Here is a 14,699-nt window from a genome sequence, read left to right on the forward strand (position 1 = left end):
GGCCCAGACAAATGAACAATTAAGTTGGTATTCTGAGGTCTGTGGCAAGGCAATAGAATAAGGTAGAATACGTGCCTGGAATATCAAAATCTTACATGCTACTTTAAAGTGTCCCAGGAGAACTGCTGGACAGATACTGCATGGAAAGCAGATGATATTCTTGTTACAGCAGATTAGGTGGCTTATCAGCAGCCTAAAATTTGGAAATATGGGAAAATGAGGCCAGAACACTTTGAAAAAAGGAACCTATGTATATCTATTTCTAAAGCAATAATCTGCTTATTTTCAGCAAATACGTTTTGAAGCAACCTCTGGTCAAAGAGGAAGAGGCCTGAGGTGTTGCGAGGAGTGAAATGTGAGAGTTTTCAGCAGCAGGTCCCTTGTTCCCAGGTTGCATCCTGGTTGATGGTGCCAATAATTATACAAGTCAAGATTTCAAATGTCACCATTATCCAGCCACATCTGCAGTGTCACAAGTGGCAAAATGACAATGAGAAGTGGGTATACTCCCAGTATCTCTTGCTTCTGTCTTATATCCATACTGTAAAATGTTTGATTCTATTGGTTCCTATTTAAGTAATTTCCACTTCAGAAAAAGAAAATATGTTATGAACAAAGTGCACTGCCTTGCACCTTCAGTTGGGACAAAAGAGATGCATCAGCAAATGCTTGAGCAGATGTAAAAGCATTGCTAAACAAATGGGCCCTTATGAGGATCTGATTTCAATTTTGGGAAAAGTAAAGGTGTTTGCTTTGGCATTATTTTTTTTTCTTCTGGATGTAATTTTTCCCATAACTGCCAATAAACTGCAAATAGGATGATAGAAAAGAACTGCATTGTGAGTCATAAATAGGATTATTGACTAAATAGCAGTTGTAGGATCTGCGCTGCCAACATGTAAGCCAGAAAGCGTATCTTGGCTGTACAATTTTTATTTCTATTTTCATAGAAGCAGCAGTTAAAAAAATTATTATCGCATGTGTCTGAGCTGATCGTGTTTGATTTGGATGTCACTGGGATGCAATAAACAGGAAACCCCAGGGTGCCATTCTACTAAGACAGTTTTCAGAGAGGAACCACAGTTTCTGCAGCAAAGCACCGCTGATTTACATGGATTTTCTTGTCACATGTTTTGGCAAAATGTATCAGCTTGTGCTTCTTAGCATCAACAAATAATACTTGACTTGCAAACGAGCTCCTTGGCAAGTACCCAGCCACAGGAGGCTTGGAGACTTGACTGTATAAAAAAGACTTTCATTTCACCAATTTCTGAACTGGCACCATACCTGCCATGGTTGTCTGCAGCCACTCACTGATCCCTGCTCTTGATTCTTGGATATTGAAGCTATTCAGCCTGTTAGCTTTTACCAAATTCCAAGCAATGAAAATTAAACGTTTATTTTTTCAATTTCCATGTAAATGCCTTAAAGGGCTCTCAAGCTCATTTGTGCTCTCATGTTTGAAATTAATCTTCTCTACCATGTGACATTGGTATCTTTACCCTCACAACGTAGGCCTTTAAACATGTTCACCTTTTAAAGAAAAGAAGCAGCTTACTTTGTATTTTTCCTGTGCAGCCTTCTTGCTCATAATGAGCTTAAATATAAGGAGCATAAACCCATCTGGAAATAAAATTATGCACTAGGTTCACTAAAAAAAGTAATTACATTATAATCAAACTGTCACTTTATGAGATAGTGGGAGATGAAATACACTACAAGCTAACAAAAGAAGAGGATGGCTTGCTCTTTTAAACATCATCCATGGCACAAAGCAGTGAAGAAAATCTGAATTACATACAGTGTAATCAGGAAAACACCTGGAGCCAGGCAGGTAAACCTCAGCACTAGATGTGCTTTCTTCTGGTGGAATGGGGGAACCTTCAGCTTATGCAGCCCAATTCATGTACAGGCTACTACTGTCAACAGACTGACAGCCCAAGGGTGTTTGGATACACGGTGGGAAACACTGACCTGTGATTGGGAAATGCACTGTATTCCTGAGTCATGTTTTGCATGGAACTTCAGTCTGTGCTGCTGTGGCAGCTCTTGCATTACCTCCCTTGCTTGCTTCACCTGAAGCAGTTGTGCCCCACCAAGCAGCCTGTATTCAGCAGGGGCTGACTCCTGTCTCAGGTTAAACATGTGACGGAATTGGGAAAATCTGAATGTGTCTTTGTTCACGTTTTGCTGCATCTTATGGCCCTCTCAATCTGCCTCACTGTGATTGCAAATGCCTTGGTTTAGGTGAAATCCATGGTCCTGTGTTGCCCCTAGGTAGACATCAGCATCCAGGGGGGAGTGATTTTCTTCAGTCCTTCAGACCCTTGTCATATGAGCTGTTGTTGAATAAAGTCCTTTTTCCTTTCTGACATAATTTCTTTGAGATCTGAATCTGTTCCCTGTTTTTTGTTCTCTGTCAGCAACGGATCCTTTTCACGGGCAGATCCTTGCTCTGACACTTGACCATGGGTTGGTGGCAAGTGGTGGGCATGCGTGTGGGGCATGGGGAGAGGGAGAGGAGCTGGTGATGTGAGCCTGGATGCCAGCCCTGTCATTCCATCAGGAGCCAGGGAGGGGGCAGGTGAGTGGCTGCAAGTTTATCCTCCTGGATGGATCGAAGCTGGTGAAAGATTGGTGCCCAGGAGAACTAACTGCTCTTGCTGCCAGTAATGCATCTAATGAAAGAGAAATTTGTTCTCAGGTACAGACTTTCTTCTGGTAACTGAAAAACAAAGCTTCAGAAATATGAACGGGTTGAAATTAATGTTTCTGTAGTCTGGTATTTTTTCTGTTCTAGAGATAGAAATGGTGACACACTGCGAGGTCCATGCTGTGTAAGTGGCACAGCTGATACCTTTATTCAATGTCTTGCTTTTCATGCTATGAATACAGTGACAGAACAGCACGGAATTACTTTCCATATGCAGTGGATAAGACCCACTTTGTGTAGTCATGGCACATCTATCTGGCAGGGTCCTGAGAGCCTCCGGAAAACATAAGGTGGGGTAGCTCACTGGAGACTTCCTGATACTACACCTTGCTTTTCAAATTTAAATCCCTAATTTGTGTAAGTACAATTAAATTTTCTTTCTTTTCTAAGAAAACTGGAAAGCTTCCAGTTCAAAGAACGGGAACATGAAATAAAGCTTCATCAAAGAGAAATAATAATAAAACCTAGTCCAAATGCCTGTGTAACTGTGTAGCCTCTGTTTTGACAGAAATAGCTGTCAGAAACAGCTTTTGACAGCAGCTCTCCCCAGATAAAAGTAGTTGTTTTAAAGCTACTGTTCTTAAATTCCAGCACCAAATCTCAGCACAGGCAACCCCACTCATGAGCTGCCAACAGTGGTTTACTGATGAGCTGTTAACTTGTGTATTGAAGGTCTCATGGACTGAAATTTATCATCATCCTCATTCTGCATTTTGCTGCTGTTCCTGGCAAGAGACTTGGTTTAATTGCCACAGTCTTCTTTTCAGTAAATTCATGTTTCTATAGCCACCTTTATCATGCAAGACACATAAGAGATTTTGAATTGCAAAACAAATGAACAAACAAACAAAAAAACCCCAAACCCTAACAAGCCTCAAACCAACTAAACAAAATAATCAATAATCTCATGACAGATGGTCCAGGTAAGGTTTTCTTTGACTGTGCAGATACTTCCATGAGGCCACTGTGGCCTGTTTGGCATAACGAGGCTGTTTGGAGCAGAAACTGCACTTATCCCAGTGTCTTGGGCAGTCTCAACTTTCCCCGTGTCTCTTCTGCTGCAAGGATGAAGGCAGGGATGTTGGTTTGTCTCCATGCCCATCTTGATGCACACAGCAAGGCTCACTGTTCAAGCCCTGAATACACAGCAGAGCCATCAGTGAAATTTGTGCTCCCTGGTGGATTTGAGTCCTTAAGAAAGTCAGAGGATTAACATATGCCACATATATTCACTCCCCTTGGGACCCATTACCTTTCTGGCTCTTTCTGCTCATATTTAAATTGACCTCAAGTTGCAACAAATGCTGCAAAGAAAGGCCTCTAAATAGATTAGATGGTGCTTGTCTTTTGGGTTTTTTGGTTCTTGGTTTTATTATTATTAGCAATAATAATAACAATATTTGGGGGATATTTAGTTGTTTGTTTGAGGGGTTTTTTTCTATAAAACTGTTTAAACAGTTGCAGAGATCTGTTTGTGGTACATGTAAGCATCATTGCTTCTACAGGGAATGCTAAGTTGAAGAAGGGGTGTAACCTTTTAGAAAACAAGCACAACCTTTGAATCTAGTATTGCTTACCTCTAGCACAGAAATATGTAAGGCTTTTCCTTCTGTTCCTAGTCAGACACAGAAGGTATGTTGTTCAAAGCTAGCAAGCAGCTTGGGAAATGTTGTCAAAGAATTAGCAATACAGTGTACTCTCTGGCTTTTGATGAACTGGACATCGTTAGAGTCCCATAAGCAACTGCACCTTTCTGCTATTGTACCTCCTTGTCTTGTGAAGATCATAGCAATGCAATAATTTAGCTCAGACAGATGTTACACTGTAAGGCTAAACACTTTGTTTTACCTGCCTGCAGCAGCTGCTGCCAAGCAATGTAAACACTATGCATGATAAAGAAGAAAATAATTCAATTTTTCTAAAAAATTAAGGCTTTGGGGGTTTTTATAAGTGAAGACGTGGAGAAAGACAAAATTACCCATCTGGGCCTGGAGTGATGTTCTTGGGATGTATCACAGCTCTGGATGATAACAGGTGACATTGCTGACTCTTCTTAGCCTGAAAAAATAGTGGCAAAATTACTGTAGTAGATTCATGACACTGCTGGTATTTAAGGATTCTGCACACAAGTTATGAATTCTGGCCTGACTCAATGAACTTGGTGTTAGATTTTGACAATGTTATTAGTTTCTTTTCTTTCTTTTTTTGTTCCCCCTCTGTGTTCCATCCTTCAGCTACTGTTCTGAGTGTAAAACAGACACCTATGTATGAGTTTGTCTGTTAAGGTCTTTTCAGGGGCTGATGATTTTTCCTGATCCTGAAAGGAAGAGAGATATTAGACCTTTTTATTCCTTCTCTGCAGGGGCCAGGGCACAAAGTGTCTGGCACAGCTTGACACTGAGGTATAGGGACTAGACATGCTTAAAATGTACTAACAGAGCAGGATTATTTTCTAGTATCTGGATGCATTTTATCCATGTTTTTGTTGGAGGTGCTATAGGTCCCTCAACTGTCACCAAAGGTCTGCACTTTTCCCTGTAACCAGGCTTTCATGCACCAATCTTTTTGAGAGCCGAAACCTGCATCCTCCTTTCTGAAATGGCTGAGCATCTCTGTCTCCTGAGATTATGTTGCTCTCCCCTTGTCCCCCCACCCCTGTGCTGAGGTGCATCATGTGGGCAGGGCAATATAGCCCTGAAACTGTTTCACCATTCTCTTTACAAGAGCCCATGTGAAGAGTGGTGATGCTGATAACTCATAACTTCTTTTGAGCCTTTCCTGCTTCTGGCATGCTGAGGCTGAGGAAAATTATTATCACACTTGTTATAAACCTGTCCTTGTGGCAGATGCAGGCCTCCCTAAAAGCATGTCAAAACAACTTGCTCAAGTGTGGCAATTTGCTAAAAAGTAATAGAATGGAAAACAGGACAAAATCATATGAAGACTTTGCAATTTCAAGATTTTAAATAGAATATCAGCTCAGAGGTGTGTGATGAGTTTTGATTGCAGAGAAAGCAAGGATGTAGGTTTTAAGAACCAGTCTCTGACGCATTTTAAAAATCCATCTGTGCACTGTCTGCCTGCAAGAAATCAGCCTTCCATGTGATCCCTGCTCTTCAAGCAAAGGCAGCAAGGATTGTTGACCTGGATGAAATAAACCACTGGTCTTAGTACAATATTGGAATGAAATATCCTCTAAAATCTAACCTGCTTAGGCCTAAAACAGCTTTCACTTGCTCAGGTGAGAAGCTGCTGACCTGCTTGCTTAGTTTTATGTTGTAATTATCCTTGTCTTCATAAAAATACATTACTTCAGTTTTTACTCTGTAGACTAAAGCCAGAATTGGTAATTTTAGTAAGTCAGGATTTTATCCTGATTAATAAATCAAACTTTTTCTGTCTTGCTGTAAAATGCTCATGGCTTCATTAGAAACAATGTGGGCTGTTTACACTCCTGATCTGACTTAAAATGTATGTGTAAAGCAAAACAGGAACAATGGGAAGGATTCTCCCATTCTCACTTAATGTGTTTGATAAAGAAGGAAAACCCCTTATTTGCAGCACCTAATAATAAGTTCAACTAAAAACACAGAGGCTTGAAAAAAGCCTTTTTTTTACATGGCTGCAAACTTTCTTGGTCCTATTGGCCAACACTGGCACCAAGTTCTCTCTGATGTAAATCCTGTAAATTACACAGCACTTCAATTCTGGCCTTAGAGATAGGTGGAAACCTGACCTCAATAACATTTAATCAAATTTGGTTGGTTGGTTGGTTTTTGGGGTTTTTTGTTAGGACTAAATCTATTTTTCCAATGGAGTCATTGCACTGCATTCTGGACCTAAATTTCCTAGTAGAAAGTGGCAGTGTCCTAGAGTTTGTCATGTGCCTTCAACTCTACCCAGAAGCCAGTGCTTACCCTGTCCTTATTGCTACGCAAACTTCAGTTCTTTGTCTCCAAACCATATCTGACCAAGGTGTGCAATTAGTTATCTATAACAATGCAAACACAAGAAATAAGTCCAAAATCAGAGACATAGATGTAATGGCTATGTGGCTTTGAGTGGAGGTTTTTGTTTCAGATTTTCCTTCCCTTCAGTGCTATTAACTTATTTTATGAACCTCATTGTTCAGTCTTGCCAAACTGCTTACTTCAGTGCCTGATACCTGCTTGTTACAAGCCTGATTTGCACTTGTATATCCTAAGTGCAGCCATTCCAAAAGGGGAAATAAGATAAACAGAAAGAAAAAATTCAGAAGTCAAAAATAAAAGAGTTTATTCAGAGGCATAGAGTCCCATGGGAGCTTTTTTATGTACAGAACACAAATCTAGCAAGTCATAGTTGCTAAGACACATGGATGTCAAGGCTCAGGAGGAGTGACTACCTAGACCATTAATAACAGAAGTAAATTGCACCCAGATATGAAACTGCAAATACAATCAGAGTTTATCCCTTAAAAAGGTTTTGCATATTAGCACCATAACCTTGAAATTAATCTTTCTTCCTTTAGCATTCTCTATTGCAAGTAAAATTGCTATATTTGCTGAACCATCTTTCATGCCAATGCTCTGTGGCAGGCATGATTTTACATGGATCTGGTGTTCCACATGAGTCTTGTTCTTATCATGTCCAAAGGCTTGATTTTATGGAAGCTGCCAACAGACCTGGTTGAAAAAACACAGTGATCTGAAATACAGCCCCATCTTTCTCATGGTCTGCCTAATTAAAAAGCTAATTGAATACCAGCTCAGTATGAGCTTTCTCCCTGCAGACATGATCTTTTCTCAGATTTCACGTGGTGCTTTTGAAGCATCAATACATATAGGCAGTGGTCAGGGACCAAGTCTCAGAACACACCGCACCCGTTTGAAACCTCAGCAGGACACATTTGAGAATGAAAGCCTGGACTGATTCAATCTTTATTTTTCCTAAAGGCAACTTGGAAACATAGAGCAGTTTATGGGTTTTCCATCACTAAGACAGATCTGAAAGCCATTGACATGGAAATGAAATTTCAGGTTACAATAATGAGAAATCTATCATGAGGACATGATAAGTACCCAGTAAAATGCATGAGCTTTTTAATGGGCCTCTGTAGGAAAGAAGCCGTCTTAGGCAAGCCATTATGTCCTTAAGGCTCTGTACCAGAGAAGGTTCAAGTAGCAGCCAGAGAAAAGTAAGTGAGGTCGGATGGTAGAGCTAACATTTTTTATGATAAAAGAGAGACAGAAGAGAACCTATAACAAAAGCACAGTTGCTGTTGTTGCACAAATTTCCAAATGAGTAACTGTGGTGAAACTACCCAAAGCCATGTCAGGCCACTTTCTGAAAGTCTCCCCAAGTTAGCAGCCTGAAGTCCACAGTATTTCCTGTGAGCAATGTACCTTTTCCTTCAGAGCTGCACCTACACGCAAAGTCTGTTTCAAAGCTGCAAAAGGGGTTGGGTGAAGAGTAGGGTTGACCAAAACATCAATTTCTGTTAAAAGTTGTTGCCTGTGCAGTAGGACCATGTATTTTTTTTCCCAGCACATAGCAGTGCTGCAGCCTCTCCATCACTTTTGCTCAGGATTTGAACCCTCTGTGACAGACTCCACTTCAGGCAGGAGGCTGGAGTGGAAACCCCTGGGTTCCCCTCCAGCCTGAATTATCCTGTGGTTCTGTGTCAGACTCCACAGGAAAAATGCTGGCTTGAAGCCAGCCTGGCTTTGAAATTGGCACTTTTACTTGGTGTAGCTTAAACATTAAGTTTGTGTGGGATAAAAATGGCTGGAATAACCAGCTCTGTCAGGCTTGGTAGGTGAGATGGAGGGATCCTGTCCTGAAGGAAAATAGAGGGGAAATAGCAACTCAGATTTGTATGAGGAAAGCTGAAGGATGGAGAGGTGAAGCTGATTTGCCAGGCTTACCAAGCCTGCAAGAGCTGAGAACACAGTTGGGGTATTTGGGGTCTGAAAAGTATCTCTGTGTTTCTTCTTACAGCTACACAGAAAACCAGATTTATTTCAGGAATACAAGCTGCCCTGGCTTGCTTGTGGCAGGATCAACCGTGCTGAAGCTGGAAGATACAATCATGATTTGCAGCTGAACTTGTTAAAGACCAAGCTTGTTATTTGTTAGTTACCTTATTTAACATATTTTAGAAGTACTGTCGTAATGTCTATGGAAGGACAGATGCATAACAGTCAATCTGATTTATGCAAATTAGAAGTGGGAAATGGGCTTAGGTAATGGGGATGTCATAAATATCTCTGAGTTATGAAGTGGTGTATTATCAGAAAGGTCAGGAGCAGGACACAGTCATTGCTCATGACCTCATATTCATCATAAGTCCCTTCACTAATACCTTTGTACTGTTCCTTTTGTACCTTTGAAAAATACACCGATAAGCAGATAGCAGGAAATGGTGTCTAGAGGGGATCACACCATGAGTTAAATTAACTCTACCAGAGGTGGATAACTCCAGTGGTAATTCTTTCCTCTGTATTGGTGCCATGGTGTGTCAGCTACAGAGTATATTCAAATGCATTTCTCCAAGGAGAAATGAAGCCAATGAGTGATAGTTGTATCATATAATCAAATAACTGGTTTTTGGCAAGCTGTGGATTGATTGCCAGGAGGCACTCACAGGGAAAGCAGCAGTGTGTCATGAGAACCACCACAGCAAACCTGAGATCTTACCCCAGGGTGGGGTATAAGGATGAGGGGCTCTGTGAGCAGCCTCAGCAATACCTTAAGGTTGTAGCTTGCTTTAATGGATTTTGGGGTTAGTTTTCCTGAGATGCTGGTCTAAGATTATGCTCCACCTCTCTCAGGAAAGCCTGTGGCGATAGCTGTGTTCCCTTCACTGTGTTCAGGTTGAGGTGATGGTTGTAAGGAACCGGTTATTAAAGGAGTAACTCTCCCTTAAGGTGTCCCTGTAGGGAAGGAGTTCAGATGGGGTAGGCAAAGGGCAGAGATTCTGGCTGTATTTCACAAAAAGGAAGCTGGGTCAGCAGAGCACATCAGGATGTGTGCTTACACACATTTCTGTCCTGGGAATACAACTGGTGTGTAAGTGCAATAGATTTGGATGCTCATAATGCCTATCACAGACATCCAGTGATGGATGGTTATCAGGCAAGTGTTTAGGGGTGAGAATGCATTTCTAATGTTTATAGCACAGACTGCAGGACTGGGGGGAAAAATTACAATGATTGCACACTTTTAGAAATAGAAATGGCATATGATGTTTAATGGGTAATTGCATTGTCATTTTTTGCTGCAATATGTTAATTAGTAGAATCATTGTAAGCTTCTGGAAATCCTTAGATGTAACAGTATCTGTTAATTTCTTTTGGACTTTCCTTCATTTGCTTTTCCCAATTATTTTACAGCAGAAAGTACTCCAAGACCATCAAGTAAATAAAAAAAAATTAAAAGAGTGTGTGGATGGGTACATATAAAAATAGTTCTGTATTTGAGAATGCATTTTTCAGACAAAATTGTTAAACTATTTAACCATAATTTCTGAATAACTTTGTTGTATTTGTGTTTTAGAGTTTATTTTGCTCAGTTAAAATTCACCATAATCAAAAGTTGGGTCTCAGGTCTCGCTGAGGGGCATAACATTGTTAATTGTTAACTTTGTCTCAATGAGAACTAAATTACTTCAGGAACCTCAAAGTTTATTTTAGAGTTAAGAAAGGTAACAGTGTTTGGCCCTACAGGGATCATTTTGTTCCACGTCAGTTATTAAACAATTAGGAAGGTGTGGATTGTCTTTGACAGGAACTATTCTACTCAAGGGCTTCTACTCAAGAAGCTTTTAGCGGGGGGGGGGGGGGGGGGGGCAGTCCCGGGTGCAGGGGAATCAGCTGGAGACATGACACGAACACCGATACGATTTGAGCATCGTGCTCCCCTTTATTGTTTACTTACACCAAGTTATACTTTGCAAAGTTCACACCCCTTTCCCACGAGAAAGCCTCTAAGCAGCGGGGGGGAGCTGACTAGTGTATACCTTTTCCCAAGGCCATTCAAGGCTGCCGGCTAGCAGGTGCCTTGCAAGCCTATCTTCAGCCTGAGGCCCCATCAGGGGTACTTCTGCAACGACCCTGGGGTGCCCAAGCTCTCCTGGGATATCATATGCCCCCGTTCCACAAGGAATTCCTCCACAGAAGCTGATCATGAAGATCTGGCACCTAATGTTTAGTAGCTGATTCAATGTCAAGAGTGATCAATTTTAGGCTAGGGAGATTATTTTTAAGTTTAAATTAATAGGAAAAATTGACTTTCCAGGAAAGTTTCTATTTGTGATTTTTGTCATTGCCTTGTTGACAGTAGCTTGCTCTGGAGTATGATTTATCATATGTATATGTTGATGAAACAGAGAACCCTTCTGGGATGTCCTGATTCAACAAACCTGTCACTTCACTTTCTCAGCTTTGTTCTCTTAAAAACCTGTGGTTTTCACAATCTGTTGGACTTTTCTGACTAATAGAAAACTCTGTTTAACATAAGACTTGTAGCATATGCACAGACTTTCTGATCCAGTGGAGAAACCACCCAGAGGAGAGCAGTATGTTCAATCCTATTGCACTCAGGTGATGCCGACATGGACATCTTTATTATTTTTTTGTTAGGGTTAGGGTTACACTTACAGTTACGGTTGGGTTAGGGTTTTGGGTTAGGGTTAGGGTTAGGTTTAGTGTTAGCATTAGTGAGTGCTTAAAAGAAAAACAGATCAAAACAAAACCAATTTTGAAAACTTGTCACGTTTATAGGTGTGATTATTCTTTGAGTAAATGTAATGGCTATGTGGGACGGGAATCTCTTGAACAGGATGGTTGTTTTTAGTCTGGATTGCAACAGGACTCTCCATTGCAAGGGCCTTTTTATCAGCACTGTATCCATTGCTATTAAGTATCTAAACTACATTCAGAGCACCAAACTGCTCAAGCAATGGGGACCATTTCTGCAGAAGCAGAAAACTTTCTAGTATTTCCACAAGTTTCACCTATGAATGAATTGTTCAATTATGCAGCAGGAGATGCCTGGGGAGTCCCTGGGACAGCCAGACCCCACCTAGGGTGCTCATCAGCACAGTGAAGCACAGACATCACTCTACCCATAGCAGTGATCTACCTGGAGAAATGCAACATTTGCCGAAATTCCTTCCTGAATAGCTCCTGAGAGAGTTAGTTGTGTTGCTGCGATACAGACTGGGAGTTGGATCAACACCACACCTCAGATCCATTTTTGTCTTACCAGTCCACTGATTTTTCTGTGCAGAAACTAACCTGTTCTCTTAACCTGAATCTGTTAAAATCTGTTAAAAGGAATTAAGGACATAAAGACACCAGATATACAAGCAGGCACAGATTTGATTACACCACAATTATAATTATAGGGCAAACTTGAATTTCTTTCTCATGACTCACAAATAAATTAAATGCAATGGCTTTTGCCACACACTACACATAACAGTAATTTCAAAGGTGTGTTTCTATTCTTGCTGGTGCCCCAGGAAATGGTAGATGCTTGCCTCCAAGCTCACACATCAGTAACTCCTTAATTTCTATATCACTAGCTAAAATAAATCATTTGCATCACCAAACTGAAGCTCAGGATATCTGCATGCAAAATATTGTTGCACAAAGCACTGTTGTCGTAACCTTTGTAAATTGAAAAGACAGTTCCTTCTTAAGCTGTGGGTTGAATTTCAATATGAATTAAATTATAGCAGCAATATTTTCCAGTTAAGCTTATAAACTTAACAGTAGCTACTTCACCTTTCAAGTCTTGTTACTTGTGACACTTGAACTTTTGTAACATTAGTAGCTGTTTATAACAGTTAGGTTGGTGAATAAAAATAAATTTAATAGGGCTTTTTCTGATAAGAAAATATCAGAAGTTACTGGAAATGCCTTGACAGTTAAAACCTCCAACTTAAGATGCTTCATAAAATGTTAGTTATAGTTCAGTACTTTTGATCTGCACCTTCATGTGGCAAAGGAGTAGAAAGCCAAGCTAATGTTAAGTAGCCTTTGGCAAACATAAATGGATGTGTAGAAGCCACACAATTCAAATTGACACTTTCTACAAACAAAGGCAACTCTACACTGTTCAATAATTGAAAAATCCCTGTGGCATGAACACACATAATGATGAGCAGCAAAAATGCTTCATCTTCCTTGCAGTGCTTGCTGTGGGTTTCATGGAGCTTGCTGAATTATTCATTGGAAACAGTTAACAGTTCTTATTGTGGATATGGCTTCTTCTTGCATTCAGAGTCAGGGATGCTACGGTTCAGTTAGAAGAGGATGTGATATGATGCTTGCTGGGTCATCTCCAGTGCTCAGGTGCATAACATTGGGATGAGAGAATCAAAATGTCCTCTTGTAGAATCACAACTGGAGCTTTTCAAAATCCTGTCTTCTCCCTATTTGTGTTTAGGCAGTAGTTTATTGCACAATTAGGTGCCATTCATCTTTCTTTTCATCCTATGTGCTGCACAGCTTCCTACATGGATTTATTGCTCCCTGGATGTGTGCAATATCTGGACACACATTCATGGATCTTCATGTGCACATTTAGTGACATGAAAACACAAGGCCTAAACTCAAAGTGTGAAGCTTTATCATCATTGTGCCTTCCCAGATATGCTCCTGACCAATTCAAGGCTTTCTTTGATAACCTGACAGACAAATAGTTCTTTCAAGTGTGTGTGAAACCTGGTCTCTCACAACCAGTCACTACCATGCCTGTTCTAACTAATCATTGAGGAGTTTTGTTTTCTCAGCCCACAGACAGTTTTGCTCAGGTCACCAGCTTTAGAGCCATAGCATCACTAAGGATGGAAAAGGCCTCTACATTCCTCCAGTCCAACCAGTAACCCAGTGCTGCTCTGTTCACTACTAAAGCATATCCCCATGTGCCACATCAGACATTTTTCTGAATGCTTGCAAGGATGGAGATTCCACCATATCCCTGGATAGCCTATTCCAATGTCTCACCATATTTTCAGTGAAGAAATTTTTCCTACTATCCAATCTAAACCTTCCCTACCACAACTTGAGGCCTTTTTCTCCTGTTCTGTCTCTTCTTCTAGGAGAAGAGACCAACTCCCTCCTTCCAGGTAGTTATAGAGAGTGAAAAGGTCTTCCCTGAACCTCCTTTTCTCCAAGCTGAACAACCCCAGCTCTCTCAGATGTTCCTCACAGGACTTGTGCTCCAGACCCTTCCCCAGCTCCATTGCCCTTCTCTGGACTTGCTCCAGCACCTCAATGTCTTTCTTGTAGTGAAGGGCCCAGAAATGGACACAGCACTCGATGTGTGGCCTCACCAGTGCCCAGTACAGGGGGACAATCCCTGCCATGGTCCTGCCGGCCACACTATTCCTGATACAGGCCAGGTGCCCTTGGTCTTCTTGGAAGCCTGGGAGGATGCAGGCTCATGTTCAGCTGGATGTCAACCAGCAGCCCCAGATCTCTGCTTTGGAGCACAAGTTCCTTGTGTCAACAGAAAAGTTGTAGAAACTCCTTTAAATAGTATTGGTGATGTTCTGCTGGTCATCAGGCAAGCTATCCCTGTCAACTACTGCACAGTCAGTGTCCAGAGCAATGAATCATCCTTGTGGCTGTCATCATCTTTGGTGAAGTATAACTACATTGGGACCATCTCATATCTGAACAGCACATTCAGTCAGTCAGCATTGGTACAGGGAAGTGAAGGAAGGTTCATATTTTTGGTTATGATGCCAGCAAAGAGCTTAAGTATGTCCATCTTTTCCGTTATAATTTATAAATAAATGGCCTACAAAGGCCAGATCCTTGTTTTGAGTAGAGTCTTGTATATCACAAGCAAACCACTGATTTGAGAGAGACAAGCTTACCCACTGTGTTTTAATAATTCTCTTCTGTAGCTACTTATCTTTTCCTAGAAAAACATTTCTAAAAAAGGGCATTAAAATCTTCTCTCATTAAACTTCACCAATCCCTCTCTGCAA

The 14,699-nt window shown here is 40.9% G+C and overlaps 1 protein-coding gene across 4 annotated transcripts in view; it reads left to right on the plus strand.

The window, feature by feature from the left end:
* The window catches only part of NECTIN3 (nectin cell adhesion molecule 3), a 157,705-nt gene that overhangs the window by 129,722 nt on the left and 13,284 nt on the right, over nt 1-14,699 (plus strand). The window contains exon 8 of one of the 4 annotated variants that reach the window (XM_069022706.1): nt 8,693-8,851. The exons of the other annotated variants lie outside the window; for them this stretch is intronic. Coding sequence (XP_068878807.1) covers nt 8,693-8,830 — 138 coding nt within the window. The 3' untranslated portion in view covers nt 8,831-8,851. Of the gene's footprint in view, nt 1-8,692; nt 8,852-14,699 lie in introns of those variants that run through there. 4 annotated transcript variants of the gene reach the window in all.

Source organism: Aphelocoma coerulescens, chromosome 1, assembly GCF_041296385.1.
Source record: "Aphelocoma coerulescens isolate FSJ_1873_10779 chromosome 1, UR_Acoe_1.0, whole genome shotgun sequence".
NCBI lineage: Eukaryota > Metazoa > Chordata > Aves > Passeriformes > Corvidae > Aphelocoma > Aphelocoma coerulescens.